General features: G+C 37.6%; 3 protein-coding genes across 3 annotated transcripts; all 3 read right to left on the bottom strand.

Annotated features, from left to right (window-relative positions):
• Window positions 1–648: 648 nt before the first annotated feature.
• Window positions 649–4,917, bottom strand: LOC128364891 (granzyme A-like). Its single transcript, XM_053325511.1, has 5 exons — window positions 4,893–4,917; window positions 4,559–4,700; window positions 3,588–3,729; window positions 907–1,182; window positions 649–810 (listed from the first exon to the last, which is right to left on the bottom strand). The coding sequence occupies exons 1-5, from the start codon at window positions 4,915–4,917 to the stop codon at window positions 649–651; spliced, it is 747 nt and encodes a 248-aa protein (XP_053181486.1).
• A 1,902-nt stretch (window positions 4,918–6,819) lies between these two features.
• LOC128364167 (granzyme A-like) lies at window positions 6,820–9,948 on the bottom strand. Its single transcript, XM_053324708.1, has 5 exons — window positions 9,885–9,948; window positions 9,593–9,734; window positions 8,603–8,747; window positions 7,086–7,355; window positions 6,820–6,978 (listed from the first exon to the last, which is right to left on the bottom strand). The coding sequence occupies exons 1-5, from the start codon at window positions 9,946–9,948 to the stop codon at window positions 6,820–6,822; spliced, it is 780 nt and encodes a 259-aa protein (XP_053180683.1).
• Window positions 9,949–12,805: 2,857 nt separating this feature from the next.
• LOC128364890 (serine protease 48-like) lies at window positions 12,806–24,391 on the bottom strand. The gene is made up of 10 exons (XM_053325510.1): window positions 24,322–24,391; window positions 24,008–24,149; window positions 22,992–23,136; window positions 22,059–22,328; window positions 21,792–21,946; window positions 16,503–16,576; window positions 16,204–16,345; window positions 15,070–15,214; window positions 13,226–13,495; window positions 12,806–13,105 (listed from the first exon to the last, which is right to left on the bottom strand). Exons 1-10 carry the CDS (start codon window positions 24,365–24,367, stop codon window positions 12,950–12,952), a joined length of 1,545 nt encoding a protein of 514 aa, XP_053181485.1. The 5' UTR covers window positions 24,368–24,391; the 3' UTR covers window positions 12,806–12,949.
• Window positions 24,392–25,813: the final 1,422 nt, after the last annotated feature.

The raw sequence follows: 25,813 nt of genomic DNA, 5'->3' as shown, positions 1-25,813 counted from the left end.
TTACATGCTATCTGTAAACAGATTTAACTAACACATTTAAGCAGTTATTTAATAATATGCCAACTTTTGATCTGCGTTCCAAATACTTTTACTGCTTACTTTTAGTGCATACTGCAATATGCAGTATCCATACAGTTGGGACATACTACTTCATTTGGCTTTACAGCTTACATCATTGGAGGTGACAAACCTTTTGCTGCGTGGAGGATTGTGGGTCAGAATAGCCAGAACAGCCAGGACATAATGAATGATTTTCTGGGTATAATGAATAGTATGGTAGTCTGGGTATCAGAATGTACCCTTGGTCTTCCCACTGTAGGTCGTAAGATAGTAAACATGGACATGATAACGATTGCTTCGAATGTTTAATCCACTCATCACACCTTTTTCTCTTGTGTGTTTATTTTTGGAAAGCCAAGGTTAACAAAAAAATGACATGAGAAAGAAATCCAAAGCCTGGTTGCTAATTCAGAGATGACTAGTCCTTATATGTACATGTGTAGCCACAGCACATGAAGGTACAACAAAGGGTTACCTGATTCCTTTACAGTATACAGCTAATTAGAATAAACAGAATGTTGCACAAAAGAAAGAAAGAAATAGAAGTAATTAACATGATCAAGAATACAAATCATTAACAGGAAGAGCTCATTCTATTTCAGACTTCTTCATTGTCTTTGTGATCCACTCGAGTTTATTTTTTGACAGAAAAGTGTAAATTCCAGGCTTTTTAATGAGGCCACACCTGCGTCCATCAGAAGTGACTCCAACTAGTACTCCATTGCACAACAGTGGTCCACCTGAATCACCCTAAAGAGAGCAAACACAAGACATAGCAGTTAGGGTGATGTGGATGTTACAGGTTGCTTCCTGCTCAAAATATATGAATAACTTCAGTCTACTTACCTGACAGCTATCAGCTTGGTTTTTACCATCTGAACCAGCACATATCATGCCTGCATTGATGACAGGCTTTAAGTTGTAATAGTCAGAAGAGTTGCATTTCACTCTGTCCACCACAGTCACATTGACAGCCATCAGGACATCAGACATTTTTTTGACAACATTATTTGTTTTTCCCCATCCAGCCACCCTGCAGGTGGAGCCACCTGCTGGGTCTTTGATGGTTTTACGCAAATTGAGCCATTTTACCGTTTTGGTTTTCTTTGCCGATTTGCTGAGCTGAAATATCAAAGAAAAAAAAAGAGTTTAACTTATTGATTTGAACAAGGAAGACTGAATAATATCAATATCTACTAGTGCTAATAGTAATTCTGTATAAGGAATCACAGTAGTCTGGGATACAAGAAATGAAAATATAAATAATTATTAGGGCTGTGAAACTTTTTTTTTTTAATCGAGATTAATCGCAGAATTTCCATAGTTAATCACAATTAATCGCATTTGAATTGCATGTTTAAAATCCTGTTATTTTACATTTCAAGGCAGTTTTAAGCCCATAATGTAAAGCATTTCTTACCAGAGTGTCTTAACTGGGAATCAATCACGGCTCTGCTGCGACTCCCACGCTCCAAAATGGTACTTTGGTGGAGCTGAGGCTCGCTTGGCTGCACCTGGGTGTTTAGCGTGGAGGTGCTAACTCCAACTCGATGCACTCCGTTTGACACAGGTTGCATTTTACTTTTGACTTGTCAACTGAACCGTCTCAAAGTTTTTTAAAGTTAAACAAGCCGTTCAAAAGTCCAGTAGCTCTCTTACTTTCCATCAACGCGGTAGGTTTACTGCAGGAGGCCACTTCAAAGCATAGCGCTACAGCTAGAGGAGCCGTCTACAGGTGATTAGAAGGGACAAAAAGGCTTGCAAAATTAAAATGTTATTAAAAAAACTTAACGCGTTATGGATTGCATTAATCTAATCACGATTAACGCGTTAACGCTGACAGCCCTAATAATTATATTTGGAGATAAGTAACAGCCTGACTATAAATTGTCTTATGCTGACAAAGTTTATTGAGGCTTGTATTCAATAATTTAATACATTGTCTGATGCATGAAAGCCTTCACAGATAGTACCACAAATACCCTATGTCCACAAATGGTCATACTAAATGCATCTACAGTGATGGAATTAGCCTATTGATTCGTTATTCTACAAACAAGGAAACACAGTTACCCATATGTGTGTTTAGGGAGTCAGACAGTCATATCCTCTGACCTTGGCTGCCACAGCAGCGTTACCAAATATCAAAGTGACTCTTGCATTCCCCAAAACACCACAGACAGTTGCCTTCACCATATCAAGGAGATAAACCTTGTTACCTCAAGGCCCATGCTTGACCCTAAATATGGAAAATACCCTAACAGGTGACATGCTCCTTCAACATGAAGATTATGGTCACAGTCTTTTTTTTAGAAAAGGATCCAAAGACAAACAGTCTTTGTGGAGTAGTTCCTTGTAAAGTAGAAGGCTCTACACATGTTACAGATGCTGTTGCATTCAATACTTTGCAAGTTTGTTCTTGACATTCCTGAAATGTTCTTTTGAGAAGTTTACATTGTAGGTTAATGTCAAAAGGTTGTGATATGAACCACAACAAGCTAGTGGAACTCGGAACCACGTTCTTGCACATTATCAGTACCGTCCAGAGACTGAAAACATGACTGCTGTTATTATTCTTTGTTGCTGTTTCTAAACAAAATAATGTAACCAAACTTTTGGTGCCTAAGGAACATGTCACCCAGGGTACCAGTGTTGCTCCTTGAGGTGTTGTAATACTTTTTGGACAACAAGTTTTTGGTCTAGATACAGAGGCATATGATATATCAGACTTTCAATTAGGACTGTCAGCGTTAACGCGTTAATCGCGATTAGATTAATGCAATCCATAACGCGTTCATTTTTTAAAATCGCATTTTAATTTTGCAAGCCTTTTTGTCCCTTTTACTCACCCGTAGACGGCTCCTCTAGCTGTAGTGCTATGCTTTGAAGTGGCCTCCTGCAGTAAACTTACGATGGAAAGTAAGAGAGCTACTGGACTTTTGAACGGCTTGTTTAACTTTAAAAAACTTCGAGATGGTTCAGTTGACAAGTCAAAAATAAAATGCAACCTGTGTCAAACGGAGTTTAACTACCACCGGAGTGCGTCGAGTTTGAGTTAGCACCTCCACGCTAAACACCCAGGTGCAGCCAAGCAAGCCTCAGCTCCACCAAAGTACCATTTTGGAGTGTGGGAGTCGCAGCAGAGCCGTGATTGATTCCCAGTTAAGACACTCTGGTAAGAAATGCTTTACATTATGGGCTTAAAACTGCCTTGAAATGTAAAATAACAGGATTTTAAACATGCAAATCAAAACGTGATTAATTGCGATTAACTATGGAAATTATGCGATTAATCTCCCTACTTTCAATACATACTATACTTGAAAGTAAGATGACCTCATTGTTGGTTTGTCTCTGCACATGAGATTTGTTGACAATAATAAAAATATAGAGAAATCACCAGCCATATCGTAAGAGTCAAACAGAGTTGAGCCAAAGCTCCAGATATGTTTCTAAATCATATCAGATCACTCATGCACCTCTGCAGATGGAAACAAGTGGTTGTTGTTACTGTAACATTAACTTACCTTGAGCAACATGAGGTCATTGACTAGTTTAGTCTCATCATAGCGAGGATGAGGAAATCGTCTCTTTACCTCTAGGACCTGCCTCAAGTTCTTCTCTTTTTCAGATTTTATGGAGTGCACCCCTAACAAGACCCTCTTGATACTGTAACAGCATGAGACACATGAATCTGTTAGATTTTAAAGTTTACATCAAGGTTTACATACAAGAAGTGGATAAACTGATGACTCTATCACACATAAGATCAGGACATGGCCTTTTGAGACACTGAGAAATCTACTGCATTTCCCTCCAAGTGTGAATAAGATTTGACTCTTCAATGGTAGAAGTGTTGAAAGAAGTTAAAGAAGCGCTAATAATCTGTGGTAACTGATGAAAGTGTTAAATTGGCTGATATAGAATGGTGATGTTTATTTTCACTCTACCTGAGTTAAAATGATACAAATGAAAGTCTGTCCTAGTAGATCTTCTAAACTTGGTGAATTAGTTACTGACACCATTAAACATAAATACATTAGTTTAAAAGTTGAAATGTTGCAATTTCATCTGTATGACATGACTTGGGGGATCAAAACGTGATTGTGTACCAAGTTCATTTATGGAGGACTTAAATTTCACACATGCAAAACCACTTGCATGAGAGGAAAGGAAACACTATGTAGCATTATGCAAACATCTATAAATGGTTTATAACACTTATGATATAACTGTAAGCTGACATCAACACATTTTGAAATAACAATTACTTCTGTGGCCATCCAGATAAATGATTACATTGTAAAATAGTAAAATATAAAATAAGTCTTCACAGGAGAAGTTATAATTTCTGGCATAGTGCTTATAAATGCTAAATAGGTGGATTTACAATAAATGTCACCTCAATTTCTATTAAAATCAAGATTCCTGACCATATCTTACATCATCAATTATAATTTGACTGCAAAATATTCAAATATGGTTTGCGGAGGCTTACTCAGTGCAGTGGGCAGCAGTCAGGACCCAATTTGGACTGATCAGTGTCCCTCCACAGGATGGTATCTTTCCTTCCAGCAGAGCCATGAAAGGCATCGAGTGAGGAGACACTTGTTGACCTCCAATAATCTCAGCACTATGACCTAAGACAGAAAATATTCAGACAGTTCATTCAGCAAGGAGGTGATTAAAACAAAATATGACAACAGCTGCATGATAATATTGAAAGATATAGATAAGACCCTACCTGAGTGAAGTGAAATGTCACTGGAAAGAGAGCATGGGTTTACCTAGGCTATTACTTTGCATGTTTTGTAGTAGTAAATATTACTCACTAGACTGGACAACGAAGAGGACCATAGAAGAGAGAACAACACTGAGATTCCTTGAGCTGAGCATTTCTTCTTCTGTCTCTTTTGATTTGTGCACTGAAATCCACTTTGATGCACACTCTTGTATTTATGTGTTAAACTTAGAGGAAGTGGTCTGACATTGAAATTACGTCAGACAGAAAAATGGAGGAAAACATGACATGAATCACTGTGAACCGTTTTCACCTAGACGACTGTGGTAACTGTCATTTACCAGCCATCATACAGTGGTTTTAATCTACAGCTGTGTGGTGGAGGCTGTATACGTGATGTAGAGACATCATCAGGCTGCAGAACTCTCAGCGGTGGGATCAGTGTGCAGCAACTAAAGACCGGTGGTCTTTAACCACTTTAGCAATGACCTATTTGAAAATCATCGTATGATTCAGAGGAGTGTGAGAAAGTGGGATGTGTCAATGACGTAAAATGAAAACTGAGGAAGAGTCAATTGATGGAAAAAGTTCATCCTTAAATGTGCAAGAATAGCTGTCATGTCAACTGTCAACTGTCACAGTAGATATTTATTTATATGAAGCTTACATGAGCAGCCACCTAAGACAGCAATAAAAAGCACACAGTACATTGGTATTGAAGAATAAAACAAAAACCAGAATGCAGAATAATATGCGGTGCAGAGCTTAGAAAATTAAAACAAAATCAGCAGTCACCATGGGATACATGGAAATATTGCAGAGTATTTATTTTGAGCAAATAGAAAATATTGTTTAACTGAAAAAAAAACAAAACAGGAAAATGAATACATGAATCAGATTACAAATGGGTGTAACATTGATCTAATTTATTGTCACAGTATCAATAATCTTTAGCTGTAAAAGGCCGACCGCACAGTACAGGAGCTCCACCACCCTGTCTAAACTGAACTTTAACATCTAACCACAATGTGCTGCTACTAAGAGCATGTGAAACTGCTTAGCAAGCTACAGTAGCAGGACAGCATATATAAAAATAGATGTGGAAAATGATCGTTAACAATGAAGTATCCATCTTCTGCTGCTCCAAGAGGAAGTAGCAAACCTCACCACTGTTCACTAAACCCCACCACCTCAGTAAATGCTACTGCACCTGTCAAACTGTTTGTGCACCATTCGAAATTTTAAGTAATTTATTATTTCAGACACCTAAGATCTGACAGCACCCAGGACTGACAGTTGAGAAACCCGTGCTTTCTGTAAACAGGGTTTTAAAAAATGTTACCAACAAACATATGCAGTTACTTTAATAATATATACATTTTTGATCTGCATTCCAAATACTTTTACTTTTTACTTTTAATATGTACCGCAGCAGCTGCCTTATAGAGTACATCATTGCATGCAGTATACATACAGTTAGAACATACCACTTCATCTGCTGTTTCTGGGTTGCTTACTACAAAATGCAAGTAGGACATCATTGCACTTTTGGTATACTGAATTTGACCTACTCTGTATTGAGACATACTAAATAACTTCCTGGCATACTATATAGTATGGTAGTCGGGGTATCAGAACATACCCTTTATCTCACAACTGTTGGTAATAGATATGTTGCTTTTGGAAAGCCAAGGGTGACAAAAAATTAGATTATGAGAAAGAAATTCAAAGCCTACCAAGCATAACTCTGGTTGTTAAGATATGAATAGACAGCACTGTTCATGGGAGGGGTTTAGTGAACTGTCAATTCAGAGATTATTATTTCTTATATGGATGTACATGTTTAACCACAAATTCACTGCAGTGAAATACTAACATGAAGCACATGAAGGTACAAAACAGGGTTACATGATTCCTTTACAGTACAGCTAATTAGGATAAAATGAATGTTGCACAAAAGAAATAAAGAATAGAAGAAATTAACATGATAATACAGCATCATTCAGAGGAAGAGCTCATTATATTTTAGGCTTCTTCATTGTTTTTTTGATCCAGTCGAGTTGTCCCTTTGACAGGAAAGCATAAACTCCAGGAAATTTCTTATGGCCACAACCCCTTCCAAAAGAAGTGACTCCAACAAGTGCTCCATTGCACAACAGTGGTCCACCTGAATCACCCTAAAGAGAGCAAACACAAGACATTTTGAGGCACATACACAGCAGTTACGATTATATGAACGTAACAGGTTACTTCTTGCTCAAAAAATATGAATTATTTGACTTACCTGGCAGGTATCAGCAGGTTTATTACCAACATAACCAGCACATATCATGTCCTCAGTGATGACAGAGTTGTAATGGTCAGGAGAGTTGCACTTCACTCTGTCCATCACAGTCACAGTGACAGCCATCAGGACATCAGAATTTTTTTTGGCCTTCTCCTTTGTCGTCCCCCATCCAGCCACCCTGCAGTTGGAGCCACCTTGTGGGTCTTTGATGGTTTTACCCAAAGTAAGCCATCCTACAGTTTTGGTTTTCTTTGCCGATTTGCTGAGCTGAGATGTTTTTTTTAAAAAGTGTAAAAATTAGTGTTACTTATCGGTTTGTGGTTTGTCCTTATGAATTTTGAACTAGAAACAAGGACAAGTGAACAAATGTCAATAGTTATTCTGATAGAAAGGAATTACAGTAGTCTAGGCAACAAAAAATGAAAATATAAATAGAAGACGTATATACAGTATATTGTATATATCTGTCCTGCTCATATCAACTTAAAGAATACAGCTGATGAGTTCCTATATTTTTCTTTTCAATAAATCTCATCCAACAATGCCAAACCAATAATACATTGATTATATTTCCAAGAGTGCATCTTAAGTGTGTTATATCTTATGGGTTAGAGTCTTCCATGCCTTTGACATTCAAAAACTACTAAAAACACTTCAGTGAGCTGGATCACATGTTCCTTCACCATGAAGAAAAGGAGCCAAAGACAAACAGTCTCTGTAGAGCAGTTCTGTCACAGATGCCTCCGCACTTTGCAGATGATGTTGAATTCAGTGCTTTGTTGGCCTATTATACCATAAGTTCTTGATATTCCTGGTTCTTTTGAGAAGTCTGCATTGTAATTTAAAGTCAAATGGTTGTGATATGAAGTACATAAAGAACAAGCTAGCGTAACTCTTGAAGTGGAACAACATTCTTGCACATTCTCAGAAGTGTCTGATTCACATGAACTGCAAAGGGCTATACGGGTCATTCATAATATTGGTTATTTGGATCATACTCACTCACTCTTTCTGCAGTCAAAGTTATTAAAACTTATAGACATAATGAAATAAATTTTATTTCATTATGTCATTAAAAAAAACAACAACAAAAACTACTCTCCAGAGACTGAAAACATGATTGCTGTTATTAGTCTTTTTAGCCGTTTCAAGAAAAACTTTGGATCAGTTTTTAAACTGTACTCAACTTTTCAGGCCAAAGGAACATGTCACCCAGTACATCGGTGTGGGTCCTTGAGGTGTTCTAATAGTTTTTGGACAGGTTTTTGGTCTAGATACAGAGGAATATGATAAATCAGGGATTCGGTACAAGTAAGATGAGTTCATTGTTGGTTTGTCTCTGCACTCGAGATTTGTTGACAATAAAATGAATAGAGAAAATTACCAGCCATATCTTTTAAGAGTTAAATATAGTTGAGACAAAGCTCCAGGTATGTTTCTAAATCATCTCAAATCACTTCATGGGTCTCTGCAGATGGAAACAGGTTATTGTAGTTAATGTAAGATCAACTTACCTTGAGCAGCATAAGGTCATTGGCTTTGGTAGTCTTATCATAGTCAGGATGAGGAAACCAACTCTTCACCTCCAAGACCTGCCTCACATTCTTCTCCTTTTTTGTGGATTTTATGGAGTGCATCCCCAGAAAGACTGTCTTCATACTGTAACAGCATGAAACACAGGAATCTGTTAGATTTTACAGTTTATATCAAGGTTTACATACAAGACCTGAATAAACTGATGATCAACTGATGAATATCACACATAATAAGGTCAGGATATGACTTTTTGATACATTGAGAAATCTACTGCATTTCCCCCCAAGGGTGATTAACAGTTGGCACTTGAGTGATAGAAGTTATGAAAGCAGAGTTTAAGTAGGGCTAATAATAATAGTAACTGTTAAATTGACTGATATAAAATGGTGATGTTTATTCTCACTCTTCCAGAGTTAAATTAATAGAGTCTGTCCTAGTCGATCTTCTAAACTTGCTAAAGATGTTTTCAAAAATACAATATTGATAAAGAACATACAGTTTACGGACACATTTAACATAAGTTAATTATTTTACATGGGGGGGGGTCAAAAAGTGATTGTGCAAGTTAATTTATAAATTTTACACATGCAAAATCACTTGCATGAATGGAAAGGAAACACTTTGATCAACAATGTAGCATGGAAAAGCAGTATGCAAACATTTTATGAATGGTTTATAACACTTACAATTTAGCTGTAAGAAGACATCGAAGTATTTGGAAACAAAAATAACTTCTGTGGGCATCCACAGATAATGAATAATAATATAGTAAAACACACGTGTAATTATATTAAATAAGTCTTCATGGGAGAAGTCATAATTGCTGACATAGACCTTACAATTCTAAATAGGGCGATTTGCAGTAAGTGAGTGTTAACTTAAAAATTAAAATCAAGATTTATGACGATATCTTAGATCATCAGTTCTATGTTGAATGAACATTTTTAAGTCAGTTTTGAACTGCTTACCCAGTGCAGTGGGCAGCAGTCAGGACCCAATCTGGACTGATCAGCGTCCCTCCACACATTGATTTCTTTCCCACCAGCAGAGCCATGAAAGGCATTGAGTGAGGAGACACTTGTTGACCTCCAATAATCTCAGCACCATGACCTAAGACAGAAAATATTCAGACAGTTCATTTAGCAAGGAGGTGATAAAAACAAAATGTGACAACTGCTGCATGATAATATTGAAAGACACCTGTAGCATTACTATGCATGTTTTGAATGAGAATAATATCACTAAGCAAATATTACTCACTGGACTGGACAACGAGGAGGACCATAGAAGAGAGAACAACACTGAGATTCATTAGGCAGAGCATTTCTTCTTCACTCTCTTTGATGTGATGGTAAATGCACTGAAACCCACCTTGATGCACACTCTTTTATTTATATATTAAACTTAGAGGATGTGGTCTGACCATGAAAATGCACAAGCCCAAAAAATGGACACAAACATGACATGAGGATTGCTGCATGTTCATCTAGAAGATTGTGGTAACTGTCTGTCATTTACCAGTAATCATACAGTGGTTTTAATCTACAGCTGTGTGGTGGAGGCTGTAGGGGACAGAAAAGAACATAATCAGGCAGCAGACCTTTTAGAGGTGGGACCAATGTGCAGCAACTAAAGACTGGTGGTTTTAGACCACTTCAGCTATGACTTATGATTCAGAGAAAAGCGTGAGACAGTGGAACATGTTAATGATGTGAAATAAAAACTCTGAGAAAGAGTCAACTGCTGGAAAAAAATAATCCTTAAAATGTTTAAGAATAGCCATCATGTCAACCATGTCACAGTAAATGTTTTTTCACATCATTCTTGCATGAACAGCCACCTAAGACAGCAATAAATTGTTTAGAGTATATTTGTGTTGAAGAATAAAACGCAGAATAATATGCTGCACAGATCTTAGAAAATTAAACCTGAAGACCTGAGGTGCATGAGAATGTCAAAATATATGTTTTCACAAACATTTGGCACATGTGAGACAGATTTCATTGAGGGCTACTCATGCTTGAAGGGATACTTCTGCAGTTACCACAGGGCTCATTGAAAGATTGCAGAGTAGTTATTTGAGCAAATAGAAAATATTGTTTATGTCACACAGTAAGATATTGTTTTGGATTTGCATTTGTTTTGCATGTTCATTCATTATGTTGAATTATGTTAATTTTTGCATGCGTATTATCAGTTGCTGTGGATACTTGGACTTTAATCTTACTTTGGATAATTTGGTTTAATCAGTTTTACAGATTTTGCAGATACACGCTGTTACTGCTAGACGACAGACCCATTGAACACTGGACTGAAAGGAGTGGAGCCGATATTGGTATCGACTGGCCAATTCTCCAGTATTGGGCGGAGGCTGGCCGCCCAATACTGTAGCATTGGGCGGCTAGTAAAAATACTAATTTTGCAAAAAGAAAAAAACCCAACAACGACATAAAGAAAAAAATGCTGCTTATGCAATTTTCACTAACAAAGACCACGCCAACTAAGATATGAGTTTAAGTATTTATTATGTGGAACTTTGTTATAAAACTTCATTAAAAAAGTGTTCCTTTAATATATGAAATACTTAAATTAAGCAAAACACCAATGTATATTCTTGATAGTTCACCAGCCTGAGTTGATATGTTACATTTTAACTCTGCACCAGCATGTAATTAACAGCACAGAGAAAATGACCTGACTACTGTCCGAAAGAGCTCCCTATAACATCTATGATGGACTCTCTATATAATGACTACGAAGTAGTGAGTGAGTGATTTCAGACAGTTTAAGAGAACTGCGGTTTGGACTTCAACAGGAGTTGAAGGACTTTGTGGTACCTTGGCTTAGGCCCTAGACACTTATTTTTTTAGATTATTTTTTTTGTGCACTGCTTGTGGACCTTTTTTGTGTTGTTTTAACATAATTTAGCTCCCTCTTTTTATATATTATCTTGTTTTTTTTAGTTTAGATTTAAAATATTTTATCCACATTTTTTTAGCTTTTTAATTCTTGCTTTGTGTTTTGGGACTGCTACACTATCCAAAAATAAATCATTATCACTTTTCTGCTCAGGTCTCTGCCTCTGGGTTGCTTCACACTGCTGCTAAAAAGGAAAAACACTTTAGCATTCTTACAAACATAAGTGGTATTGTCAGACAACATTAGTGACTGGGTCACATTTAACTGAAGAGAACATCCACAAAACAGGAAAATAAACACACAAAAGGGTGTAATGCTGATCTAGTTTATTGTCACAGTATCAGTAATCTTTAACTGTAAAAGGCCGACTGCAGCTTCCAACCTGCATAAGCTGAACTTTAACATTTAAGCACAATGTGCTGCAACTAAGAGCATGTGAAACTACTTAGCAAGCTACAGTAGCAGAACAATATAGATAAAAACAGATGTAGACAATGATAGCTGACAATGAAGTATCCATCTTCTGCTGCTCCAAGAGGAGGTAGCAAACCTGTTCACTAAACCCCACCACCTCAGTAACTGTTGGTTCAAAATTCAAACTTTATGTTTGTGCACAACTGCAAGTTGTAAATAATTTTTTGAAACAGTGAATCCTTGATTTCAGACAAAAAGCGTGTTTGGCAAATGCCTCACTATTTCTGGTAACTTTGGATGGAGTTGCTGGAGTGCAACTTTTCCAAATACAATAAAAAGCAGGGCAGAGCTGCTAACTTTACCTAAGATCTGATAGCATCCAGGACTGACAGTGGAGAAATACTGCATGCTATCTTTTACTTTTTACTTTTAGTGCGTACTGCAGCAGCTGCCCTTACAGAGTACGTAACCTACTGTTGCATGCAGTATGTAACAACTGGGACATACTACTTCGTCTGCCATTATGGCTTCTGTCATTGACTGTCTGTGCTGATGTCATTGGTCTGTGCTCTCTGGGTGGCTCAGTCAATGTGAAAAATCTTCTGCTGCATAGAAGAGTCATAATGGATCAGAATAATCAGAAAAACAAGCTGGTTTGCATACTGCAAAATGCAACAGGATGAAGTAGGATATCATAGTACTTTTAAAATATTGAAGTGAACATACTCTGTATTGAGACATACTAAATAATTTTCTGGCATGCTAAATAGTATGTTAGTCTGGATATCAGAACGTACCCTTGGTCTTACAACTGTTGGTCGTAAGATAGTTTTGTGTACATGATAACAATAACTGTTTTAATCAATTCCTTACAAACAATTAAATGTTGAGTTAGAAATCCAAAGCCTATTATGTGTAATTCTTGTTACTAAGCTATGACTAGACAGCACTGTGCATGGGAGGGGTTTAGTAAACTGTCAATTCAGAGATCATTATATTTCAGACTTCATTGTCTTTTTGATCCAGCTGAGGTTTTTCTTTGACAGGAAAGCATAAACTCCAGGAAAATTCTTCTGGCCACAACCCCATCCAAAAGAAGTGACTCCAACAAGTGCTCCATTGCACAACAGCGGTCCACCTGAATCACCCTACAGAGAGCAAACACAAGACATTTTGAGGCACATAAACAGCAGTTAGGGTGATATGGATATTACAGGTTACTTCCTGTTCAAAAAATCTAAATATAGGTATAACTTGAGTGTACTTACCTGGCAGGTATCAGCAGGTTTATTACCAACATAACCAGCACATATCATGTCCTCAGTGATGACAGAGTTGTAATGGTCAGGAGAGTTGCACTTCACTCTGTCCATCACAGTCACATTGACAGCCATCAGGACATCAGACATTTTTCTGACCTTCTCCTTTGTCCTCCCCCATCCAGCCACCCTGCATTTGGAGCCACCTTGTGGGTCTTTGATGGTTTTACCCAAATTAAGCCATGCTACCGTGTTGGTTTTCTTTGCTGGTTTGCTGAGCTGAAATTTTGGAGAGAAGAAAGGAGCATTAATTATTGATGGCAGGTTTGTGTATTGCCTTCATAGCATTTAAACAAGGAACACGAACATGGAAGACTGAATAATATCAATACCTTCTAGTGCCAATAGTAATTCTAATATATACAGAATTACAGCAGTCCAGAGGACTTATATATACAGTAGTATATTATTTGGAGATAAGCCAGAGCCTGACAATAAATTGGCACATTTTGACTAAATTTGGTTGAAATTTTGGTTTAGTTTGACTGGTATCTTTCTCTCCTGCTTATGAAGCTTAGTTAAAGTTGTTTTATTCATTTATTCTTTTACATTTCTCATTCTTCAGTCATTCTGATCCTTCTCACAGCTCTCTGTCAAAGCTAATAATTTCCTTGCTGTTATTTCTGGAGCATCAATTGACAAGTCAACTGTCCACACCACCTGGTCAAGTCTAATCAATAGCACTGTGGCACACCTTCATTGTCAGCCTATAATATTGTAGCTGTTCTCCTTCTCTGCTCGGGTGCTTTCTTGATGCTGTTTTACACGACCCATCACCACCCAATCTTCAGATCCCTCAATGCATCACTTCAACCTCATCAGCCCGATCAGTCTCAGCAGCGTCAGATTGACATTAGTTGTCTCTGCGCTCTCCCTCTCCTCTTTATCTCCCTCTCTCTCTCTCTCTCCCTCTCCTCTTTATCTCCCTCTCTCTCTCTCTCTCTCTCTCTCTCTCTCTCTCTCTCTCTCTCTCTCTCTCTCTCTCTCTCTCTCTCTCTCTCTCTCTCTCTCTCTCTCTCTCTCTCTCTCTCTCTCTCTCTCTCTCTCTCTCTCTCTCTCTCTCTCTCTCCCCCTCAACCCCAACTGGTCAAGACAGATGGCTGCCCACCTAGAGCCCAGTTCTGCTTGAGGTTTCTTCCCGTAAAATTGAGTTTTTCCTTGCCACTGTCGCTAAGTGCTTGCTCATGTGGGAATGTTGGGTCTCTTTCTAAATCAATCAATGAATACAGTCTAGTCCTGCTCCATACGAAAGGTGGTTCAAGATGACTTTTGATATGATTTGGCCCGAGATTGATTGATCGAAGTCATCAGCTGCCACCACCAGTGTCTCTATCATGCTGCTGCTCAGGACTGACATCCTTAAAAAGATTCTCCCTGCATTTTTACTGCATTCTCTGGTCTCTCCTGATTGAAATATAAACTTAATGAATACAGCTGGAGATTTTCTATATTTTTCTTTTCAACAAATCTCATCCAACAATGTCAAACCAACAATAAATTGACCCTATTTATAAGTGTGTAGCTAAAGTGTGATCTTATTTCTTCACACCTTTGACATCCAAAAACTATTAAAAACCCTCCAGTGAGCCACAATGTTGCATTGGGTGACATGTTCCTTCACCATGAAGATTACGGTCACAGTCAGTATAGAAATATAGAAAATAACCAGACATATCTTTTAAGAGTCAAACAGAGTTGAGCCAAAACTCCAGATGTTTCTAAATCATCTCAAATCACTCATGCACCTCTGCAGATGGAAACAAGTAATCGTAATTAATGTGACATCATCTTACCTTGAGCAACATGAGGTCATTGGCGCGACTTCTCTTATCATAGCAAGGATGTGGAAACCACCTCTTCACCTTTAGGACCTGCCTCAAATACTTCTCCCTTTTTGTGGATTTTATGGAGTGCACCCCCAGCAAGACCCACTTGATACTGTAACAGCATGAAACATAGGAATCTGTAAGATGTTACAGTTTATATCAAGGTTTACATACAAGAACTGAATATGATAAACTGATGACTCTATCAAACATAATAAGGTAAAGATATGGCCCTTTAAGACACTGAGAAATCTACTGCATTTTGACCCAAGGGTGAATAACAGTTGACATTTAAGTGGTAGGGTTAGGGTTAGTTATGAAAGCAGAGTTTAAATAGGGCTAATACTCTGTGGTAACTGATGAAAGTGTTAAATTGACTGATATAAAATGGTGATGTTTATTTTCACTCTTCCAGAGTTAAATTAATACAGATGAAAGTCTGTCCTAGTAGATCTTCTAAAAATTCATCAGGATCTGACGGTAATTAATGTTCTGTTGCACATTTACACATCAGCAGTTATACACAGACTCAGTTTCATGGTGGGATTGTTGAGAGCACAGTTAACACCAACAATTTAAAATCTCCACCCTAACTGCTTTTTTGCTATTCGCACTGGTCTTTGTGAATTTGATTTGTTTTTTTGTTTTTTTATTTGCATAGTAAGTGGCCAGTTTTGCACCTTATGTATGCCCTGTGTCTTTATCATTGCATATTTGGTATTGAAGTATTCTTAAAGTAACAGAAAGTAATCAAGTTACATTACTTTAATATTGTGGCGTTTGCTTGGATTATGTTACTGACTACATTTTTAACAGGTATCTAGTAACTGTATAGGAATACAATTTTAAATGAACCCTCCCAACCCTGTCCACAGGTAATAAATGATAATTATAGTAAAACAAAGTTGTAATAATATAAGTAGGTCTTCACAGGAGAAGCTATAATTGCTGACATAGTGCTTATAAATGCTAATTAAGTGGACTTACAGTAAAGTGTTACCTTAATTTGTATTAAAATCAAGATTTCTGACCATATCTTACATAATCAATTATAGTTTGAGTGAAAAAAATCAAGCAAGGTTCGTACTGTAACAGGCTTACTCAGTGCAGTGGGCAGCAGTCAGGACCCAGTTTGGACTGATCAGCGTCCCTCCACAGGATGGTCTCTTTGTCTCCAGCAGAGCCATGAAAGGCATTGAATGAGGCCGCACTTGTTGACCTCCAATAATCTCAGCACCATGACCTAAGACAGAAAATATTCAGACAGTTCATTTAGCAACGACATGATGAAAATAAAATATTACACTTTGCACTGGCTGCATGATAATATTGAAAGACACCTGTAGCATTGCTTTGCATGTTTCAAATAAGAAAGGTATCACCAAGTAAATATTACTCACTGGACTGGACAACGAGGAGGACCATAGAAGAGAGAACAACACTGAGATTCATTAGGCAGAGCATTTCTTCTTCTCTTTGATGTGATGATAAATGCACTAAAACCCACCTCGATGCCCACTCTTGTATTTATGTGTTAAAAAAAGAGGAAGTGGTCTAACTGTGAAAATGCAAAAAATGGACATAAGGACTGCTGCATCTTCATCTAGAATGTGGTGCTAACTGGGCCCACCTATTTACCAGCCATCATAGCGTGGTTTTAATTCACACCTCTGTGATGGAGGCTGTATTTACATGAAGTATCTTCAGGCTGAAGACATTTAAGCATGGGTGGGACCAGTGTGGAACAGCTAAAGACCGGTGGCCTTTCAAAACTTCAGCAATGGCTTATTTGAATAAAGTCATCTTACGATTCAGAGGAAAGTGTGAGAAAGAGGAACATGTCAATGGTGTGAAATGAAAACTCTGAGAAAGAGTCAATTGCTGGATAAGATAATCCTTAAATTGCAAGAATTTTCAACCATGTCACAGTAGATATTTATTTATATGAAGCTTACATTAGCAGCCATCTAAGACAGCAATACATTGCTTATACTGTAGTACATTTGTATTGAAGAATAAAACAACAACAGAATGCAGAATAATATGCAGCACAGATCTTAGAAAATGAAACCTAAAGGCCGGAGGTGCATAAGAACGGCTTTCTGAAATTGTCCTGTAAGAAACTGAATAGGCCATCAATTTAAATTCTAATAATGGGTTAATTCTGTGAAAATGTCAAATTCCAATAAAATATTCACCCATAATTCATAACAATCTACACATCCTACAACACACCATTTCCTTTAGTGGGTGTTTTGTAACTCCCTCCACTTCTTAAAGACATGTTGAATTTTAATAGGCTGTTAACTATGGCAAGAGAGGATACACCAGTAAAAATTAATTTATTTCATGAATTGTTGCATTTCTTTACTGACATAATTACGCCATGTGTATACCTTCATTGATGAATACAAACAACAAATACAATACCACAGTGATTGTTTAGTTTTTGCTCACTAATTATAGGGATAGCTACGTGACATTAATTACATTATTTAGAATATTTCTTTAGTTTGCAGTCTGTCTGCATGCACAACCACTGCTCGTAACATACATTTGTGAACACAGACCACACTACAGTTTAATACATCAAAATTAATATCAAAACACCCCTAAGCCTTACTTAATGACTGAGCAGCGTCCAGGTAACTCACTTCTAGCATAATTGTAGGCATTTCACACAGACTTAGATGAACAAATATTAAAGGTTGAATATGTAGAATATTTATTAAAAGCTATGGGCCTATATTTTTTTTTAAATAATACAGCCACGGGGCGTTTTGAGGGGTACAGAATGAAAGTATTGCTTTTCCATAAAAACATTTTTTTTGTCTGAATTAATCATTTTAAAATTTTTTGACGGGTTCGACAATGACGTTCTGGCACGTTCTGTGTACATTGTACCAGCCATTTAGCGGCCGGAATTGCGGGTTGCCAGGGTTATTTGTTTTTCCGGTGCAGCTACTGTATGCTGGCACTGGGTGAAATGGAGTTGTAAACAAACACGGCCGTGTTGGACTTACTAAAACCAGCGGTTTTTGCTCTCAAGTACAACTTTTCATCACAAAACTTCGAAGGTAAGACAGAATATCTGTTAGTCGCTGTAAATAAGTTTTTGTTTACCTTTGTATGCTGCTGGTTCACTGCATTTTTAGCGCAATAATAGTGGTACTGTTGAACTTGCCAGGGTCTTAGCTTCCATATGAGATGCTATTTGTTTGTGTACCATGAAGTATCAAAACGGTAGCAATGGAAATGTGGAGAGTGGGTTGACTTTCTGACGCTATTCGGATTTTGATATTTGATCATTAATATGCTTGGTGTTTGAGTTGTGTTTGGTGTGTGTAAAAATGACGTGCTTGTAGCGGAGTTTCTCCTGTTTAATTTGATGTGCAGTATGACTGTATTGCTACATAATTAGGGGATCATCCCTATGTTCCCCGGGTCCTTTGTTCCCCGCTTCGTATGTGACCGGGGAACATGGGGATGATCCCGTCTACAGTTAGCCAGTTAGCTGAGTTAGCCGCCGAGTTAGCAGCCGAGTTAGCAGATGAGTTAGCAGCCGAATTAGCAGCCGAGTTAGTTGCGATCGGGGAACATAGGACCCGAGGAACATAGGTACACTCCCCAGGTTTAACTGCTACTCCCACTGGCTTTACAATGTAATGTACCTCTGTGGTTTCAAGTCAGTTACAGCGAGGGTATGTTCGCTTCCTGTTTTCAAAATAAAAGCACCAACTCTATCGTTATGGTTTTCTTAATAATAAAAGGCAACGGGTGTTTTATTTTGTGAAACTCACCGGAAGTTTGTTACTCGCTACGGCTAACTTGAGTGGCTCCGAATTCGCAGGAACAAAATTTTAAGCAGATGTTATTTGGACAAATTAGTGTCACATTGTTGATCTAAAGGGCTACTTTCTCGCCTAAAAAGGTTAGACATGTGGATAAAGTGGTATATTTACAGAGTTAGAGCTAAAATAAAATCTGCTTCAGCCTGCTGATTTCAGCTTGGGTAGGAACGAAATGCATTATGGGTTATCGTGTAGTTTACTGACTGGTCTGCTCACGCCGATCAGGCTACAGAACCAAGCAATCATTTTGAGTTGGGAGCAAGCTAGCTAATCGATTACACACCACTCAAAGAAAGACTTCCAGTTTAAGACTGGCTAACGTTAAATACTGTTGTAAAATTAATTGGTCGAAATTAGTCGTTACCCTGTATGATTCATCACTTGACATGGCACAGGCTGATCGATTGACACACTCGGCAACTAACCTGGCAACCCGACTGCTGGAATTATTTTTGGTTGTTGCGACTACGATCTCGAGACACTAGATGGCGGTGTTATGCTCATTCTCCATATTCAATCTTTAAACAGTGTTTGGTTGGAGACGTTTAGTGGATAAGGTCAACAACAAAAAAGTTTGACTTATGACGACTGCAGCCAGTTCAGTCTCCGTCTCAAACACGATGTGTTTACTTTGAAAATCCCGGTGATTATCTCTCAGTTGTGGGAAAGTGGCGGAAATATCACTGTATAACAGTTATGAATTATCTAAATTATTTAGGCTATTTGTTGTTGTAAACCGACACTCGACTTCTTTTTTCAATTTTCATTGTACAAGTTGGATAAAGGAACAAGCCGACACTCTGTGGCGCTGAATTGCATTACACATATTACCACAATGAAATAGGAAATACCCCCAAAAATGGGATGTTTCATTATACAATGTGAACAATGCAGATGAATAATAATTCGTGCACGGGCCGAACGTTGTGTTGAACTGTTTGAATTGTGTAGTTGTGTTTAGTTTTCTTTTGCCCTAGACCACCTGAAAACAGTGAACTGAAAATTAACCTGGTTGAACTAAGACTGGCATCTGAAACAGCCTATCATGAGTTGTATACAAGACGCAAGGTGCAGGTGGGGTGAGGAAGCTTGTAAGCTGGCAGGATACCAGACAGAGGGGGATGGAAGGCAGAGAGGACCACATGCTGTTACTAAATAATAGACCCACTGGATGCCGGATCAAAAGAAGAGAGCTGACATTGGTATCGATGGGCTAATTCTACAGTGTTGGGCGGGGGCTGGAGCCTTGCAAAGTAAAGTAAAATTGTAATTTAGCAAACATTTAAAAATAATTAAAACGAAAACAGGATGTGACGATCACCCCCCCCCCCCCACACACACACACCCACACATTGTGATATGTTATTGTTTTAGCACACTGCATGTCTGAATTGTGCTGTTTTACATAGTTTAGCTCCCTATTTCTTATATATTATCATTTTAGTCTTGAAATATTTTATCTGCTACTTTTAGCTTTTAAAATGTTCTTGCTTTGTGTTTTGGGACTGCTACACTATGCAAAAATAAATCATTATCATTGGTAGTGCTCTGCTCTGGTCTCTGTCTCTGTGTTGCGTCATACTGTTCTCTACTGTTGGAGCCTGAAGCCTTGGTGCTAAAAAGGGGGGGAAAAAAACCTTTAGAGTTGCTAGGCTCTTACAAACCTAGTGGTGCTGTCTGACAATATTAATAGTGACTGGGCCAAATTTAACTGAAGAAAACATCCACAAAACAGGAAAATAAACACAAAAAGGTGCAATGCTGATCTACTTTGTTGTCACAGTAACAATAATCTTTAGCTGTAAAAGTACAGTACAGTACAGGAGCTTCCACCAACCTGCATAAGCTGAACTTTAACATTCAAGCACTATGTGCTACACCTATGAGCATGTGAAAATACTTAGAAAGCTACAGTAGCAGAACAATATAGATGAAGACAGATGTAGAAATTGATAGCTAACAATGAAGTATCCATCTTCTGCTGCTCCAAGAGGAGGTAGCAAACCTCACCACTGTTCACTAAACCCCACCACCTCAGTAACTGTTGGTTCAACAGTCAAACTTTATGTTTAGTTAACCATTTTTACTCTGTACTGTGTCATGCAGTATGCAAACAAGTGGGACATACTACTTCATCTGCCATTATGGCTTCGGTCATTGACTGTCTGTGCTGATGTCATTGGTCTGTACTCTCTGGGCAGCTCAGTCGATGTGAAAAATCTTCTGCTGCATAGAAGAGTGATAATGGGTCAGAATAATAAAAAAAAAAACAAGCTGGTTTGCATACTGCAAAATGCAACAGGATGAAGTAGGATATCCTTCTACTTTTGGCATATTGAAGTAAACATACCAAATAATTTTCTGACATACTAAATAGTATGTTAGTCTGGGTATCAGAACCCTTGGTCTTGCCACTGTAGGCCGTAAGATAGTTTTGTGGACATGGTAACGATTGCTTCTAAATGTTTAATCCATTCCTAACACCTTTTCCCTTGTATTTTGTTATTGGAAAAGGGTTTTGAAAAAATGAGATGAGAAAGAAATTCAAAGCCTACCAAGCATAACTCTGGTAGTTAAGCTATGACTAGACATCACCGCATGGTAGGGTTTAGTGAACTGTCAATTCAGAGATCATTATTTCTTATATGGATGTACATGTGTAGCCACAGATTCACTGCAGTGAAATACTAACATGAAGCACATAAAGGTACAACAAAGGGTTACATGATTCCTTTACAGTACAGCTAATTAGGATAAAATTAATGTTGCACAAAAGAAATAAAGAATAGAAGAAATTAACATGATAATACAGTATTATTAAGAGGAAGAGCTCATTATATTTCAGACTTCTTCATTGTCTTTTTGATCCAGTTGAGTTTTTTCTTTGACAGGAAAGCATAAACTCCAGGAAATTTCTTCCGGCCACAACCCCTTCCAAAAGAAGTGACTCCAACAAGTGCTCCATTGCACAACAGCGGTCCACCTGAATCACCCTACAGAGAGCAAACATAAGACATTTTGAGGTACATAAACAGCAGTTAGGGTGATATGGACTTTACAGGTTACTTCCTGCTCAAAATATATGGATTACTTGAGTGTACTTACCTGGCAGGTATCAGCAGGTTTTTTACCAACATAACCAGCACATATCATGTCCTTAGTGATGACAGAGTTGTAATGGTCAGGAGAGTTGCATTTCACTCTGTCCATCACAGTCACATTGACAGCCATCAGGACGTCAGACATTTTTTTGGCCTTCTCCTTTGTCGTCCCCCATCCAGCCACCCTGCAGTTGGAGCCACCTTGTGGGTCTTTGATGGTTTTACCCAAATTAAGCCATCCTACAGTTTTGGTTTTCTTTGCTGATTTGCTGAGCTGAAATTATGGAGAGAAGAAAAGTGCATTACTTATTTATGGCCGGTTTGTGTATTGCCTTTATAGGATTTCAACAAGGAACAGGGAAGACTGAATAATATCAATACCTTCTTGTGCCAATAGTAATTCTAATACACAATTACAGCAGTTCAGACAACAAGAAATGAAAATACAGATAACTTTATCAATAATGACTTATATTATTTGGAGATAAGCCAAAGCGTGTCTATAAATTGACACAAATTTTGGTTTAGTTTGACCGGTATCTTTCTGTGCTGCTCATATAAACTTAATGAATACAGCTGGAGATTTTCTATATTTTTCTTTTCAACAAATCTCATCCAACAATGTCAAACCAACAATAAATTGATCCTACTTGCAAGTGTGTAGCTAAAGTGTGATCTTATTCCTCCATGACTTTGACATCCAAAAACTATTAAAAACACCCCATTGAGCCACAATGTTGCATTGGGTGACATGTTCCTTCACCATGAAGATTACGGTCACAGTCAGTATAGAAATATAGAAAATAACCAGACATATCTTTTAGGAGTCAAACAGAGTTGAGCCAAAACTCCAGATGTGTTTCTAACTCATCTCAAATCACTCATGCACCTCTGCAGATGGAAACAAGTAATTGTAATTAATGTGACATCATCTTACCTTGAGCAACATGAGGTCATTGACGTGATTAGTCTTATTATAGAGAGGATGAGGAAACCAACTCTTTACGTCTATGACCTGCCTCACATTCTTCTCCTTTTTTGTGGATTTTATGGAGTGCACCCCCAGCAAGACCCTCTTCATACTGTAACAGCATGAAACACAGGAATCCGTTAGATTTTACAGTTTATATCAAGGTTTACATACAAGAAGTGAATAAACTGATGATCAACTAATGAATATCACACATAATAAGGTCAGGATATGACTTTTTGAGACACTGATAAATCTTCTGCATGTGTGGATAACAGCTGACACTTGAGTGGTAGAAGTTTTGAAAGCAGAGTTTAAATAGGGCTAATACTCTGTGGTAACTGATGAAAGTGTTAAATTGACTGATAGAAAATTGGTGATGTTTATTTTCACTCTTCCAGAGTTAAATTAATACAAGTGAAAGTCTGTCCTTGTAGATCTTCTAAATTTGGTGTAGACGTTTTTACAAAAATACAATATTAATACAGTACATACAGTTTACTGACATGTTTAAATGTTGCAATTTCATCTATATACATGACTTGGGGGATCAAAAAAGGATTGTATACCAAGTTCATTTATACAGAACTTAAATTTTACACATGGAAAACCACTTGCATGAGAGGAAAGGAAACACTTTGACCAACAATGTAGCATGGAAAAGCAGTATGCAAACATCTTATGAATGGTTTATTACACTTATGATATCGCTGTAAGCAGACATCAATGTATTTGGAAACAACAATGACTTCTGTTGGCATCCACAGATAACAAATAATAATATAGTAAAACAGTTGTTAATATTCAATACGTCTTCACAGGCGAAGTTATAATTGCTGACATAGTGCTTATAAATGCTAATTAGGTGGACTTTACTTGATTTTAATTTATATTAAAATCAAGATTTCTGACCACATCTTAAATCATTAGTTATAGTTTGAGTGCAAAGTGTTCAAATAAGGTTTGTACTGTAACAGGCTTACTCAGTGCAGTGGGCAGCAGTCAGGACCCATTTTGAACTGATCAGTACTCCTCCACACATTGATTTCTTTCCCACCAGCAGAGCCATGAAAGGCATCGAGTGAGGAGACACTTCTTGACCTCCAATTATCTCAGCACCATGACCTAAGACAGAAAATATTCAGACTGTTCATTTAGCAAGAAAGTGATAAAAACAAAATATTACACTTTGCACTGGCTGCATGATAATATTGAAAGACACCTGTAGGATAACTTTGCATGTTTTGAATTAGAAAGATTTCACTAGGTACATTTCTTCAAATATATAAATTATTACTCACTGGACTGGACAACGAGGAGGACCATAGAAGAGAGAACAACATTGAGATTCATTAGGCAGAGCATTTCTTCTTCTCTCTCTGTGATGTGATGGTAAATGCACTGAAACCCATCTTGATGCACTCTTGTATATATGTGTTAAAATAATAGGATGTGGTCTGACCATGAAAATGCATGAGTCAGTTAATCCGATGTGACAAATCTTCCGCTATGCACAAGATTGGGGGTCAGAGAAGTGAGAAAAACATGGTGGCGAAAGGCAACAGGATGACGTACTGTAGGAAATCAGAGTACTTTTGGCATACAGCATTTGATATACGTTGTATTGTGACATACTAAATAATTTTCTGGTGTACTTAATAGTATGTGAGTCTGGATATCTGAACATTCCATTGGTCCTACCACTGTAGGTCGTAAGATAGTTATATGGATATGATAATGATTGCTTCTTATGTTTAATGCATTCCATTAATCCATCTTTTCCTTTGTGTTTTTGCTTTTGGAAAGGCATGGATGACAATACATTAGATGATGAGAAAGAAATTCAAAGCCTATCAAGCGTAGTTCTGGTTGCTAAGCTATGACTAGACAGCACTGTTCATGAGTAAGGGTTTATAGAACTGTCAATTCAGAGATCATTATTTCTTACAGGGATGTACATGTACGTGTAGCCACAGATTCACTGCAGTGAAATACTAACATGAAGCACATGAAGGTACAACAAAATTCACACTTCTGTGGTGGAGGCTGTATAGAGAACACCATCAGTCTGTAGAGCTCTGTGCAACACCTAAAGACTGGGGGTCTTAGACCACGTTAGCTGTGGCTTATTTGAATAATGTCATCTTACAATTCAGAGGAAAGCGTGAGAAAGTAGAACATGTCAGTGATGTGAAATGAAAACTCTCGAAAAGAGTCAATTGCTGGAAAAAATGAATCATACATTTAATCATACCTTGATTTTCCTTAAATGTGCAAGAAGAGCAATCATGTCAACCATATCACAGTAGATGTTTATTGATATGGCGCTTAAATGAGAAGCGACATAAAACAGCAATAAATTGTTTACAGTGCATTTGTATTGAATAATAAAATAAAAACAGAATGCAGAATAATATGCAGCACGGAGTTCAGAGGTGCATAAAAACAGCAAAGTATATGTATATGTGTTCACAAACATTTGGCGCATATTCAACAGATATACCTGCTGTTTTTAGACTTGCACTTCACTCCATTAAAAACTGAGGAACATTTTTATTTAAATCAGAAAACTGTAGACGTGTGCCCATCTCTGAAATGCAAAATTTTGTTTTGGGTCTAAAACATTCAAATGAGTGTAATACCAAAGGCCTGACAACATATTACTCATTAGGTTAGCACTATTAATGCTATCTCCTAAAAAGTACATTTATGCACAACAAATTTGCTACAGCCACCATATTTCAAAGTACCCATATGGAATTTGACTTGCATGTATTAATAGGCCTGAT

Source organism: Scomber japonicus, chromosome 9 (genome assembly GCF_027409825.1).
Source record: "Scomber japonicus isolate fScoJap1 chromosome 9, fScoJap1.pri, whole genome shotgun sequence".
NCBI lineage: Eukaryota > Metazoa > Chordata > Actinopteri > Scombriformes > Scombridae > Scomber > Scomber japonicus.
The sequence above is the reverse complement of the archived record's forward strand: the minus strand, read 5'-3'. Positions and strand labels throughout refer to the sequence as shown.

Bases quoted from the DNA above. Each gene is read 5' to 3' on its own strand.
- LOC128364891 (XM_053325511.1), bottom strand. From the start codon at position 4,917: ATGGTCCTCTTCGTTGTCCAGTCTA. The intron at 4,701-4,892 runs GTGAGTAATATT...TTTCTGTCTTAG, and splicing joins CCTCTTCGTTGTCCAGTCTA to GTCATAGTGCTGAGATTATT. The intron at 3,730-4,558 runs GTAAGCCTCCGC...ATGCTGTTACAG, and splicing joins ACTGCTGCCCACTGCACTGA to TATCAAGAGGGTCTTGTTAG.
- LOC128364167 (XM_053324708.1), bottom strand. From the start codon at position 9,948: ATGCTCTGCCTAATGAATCTCAGTGTTGTTCTCTCTTCTATGGTCCTC. The intron at 9,735-9,884 runs GTGAGTAATATT...TTTCTGTCTTAG, and splicing joins CCTCCTCGTTGTCCAGTCCA to GTCATGGTGCTGAGATTATT. The intron at 8,748-9,592 runs GTAAGCAGTTCA...ATGCTGTTACAG, and splicing joins ACTGCTGCCCACTGCACTGG to TATGAAGACAGTCTTTCTGG.
- LOC128364890 (XM_053325510.1), bottom strand. From the start codon at position 24,367: ATGTTGTTCTCTCTTCTATGGTCCTCCTCGTTGTCCAGTCCAGTGA. The intron at 24,150-24,321 runs GTAATAATTTAT...TTTCTGTCTTAG, and splicing joins CTCGTTGTCCAGTCCAGTGA to GTCATGGTGCTGAGATAATT. The intron at 13,496-15,069 runs GTAAGATGATGT...CCAAAATTTCAG, and splicing joins ATGACCTCATGTTGCTCAAG to CTCAGCAAACCAGCAAAGAA.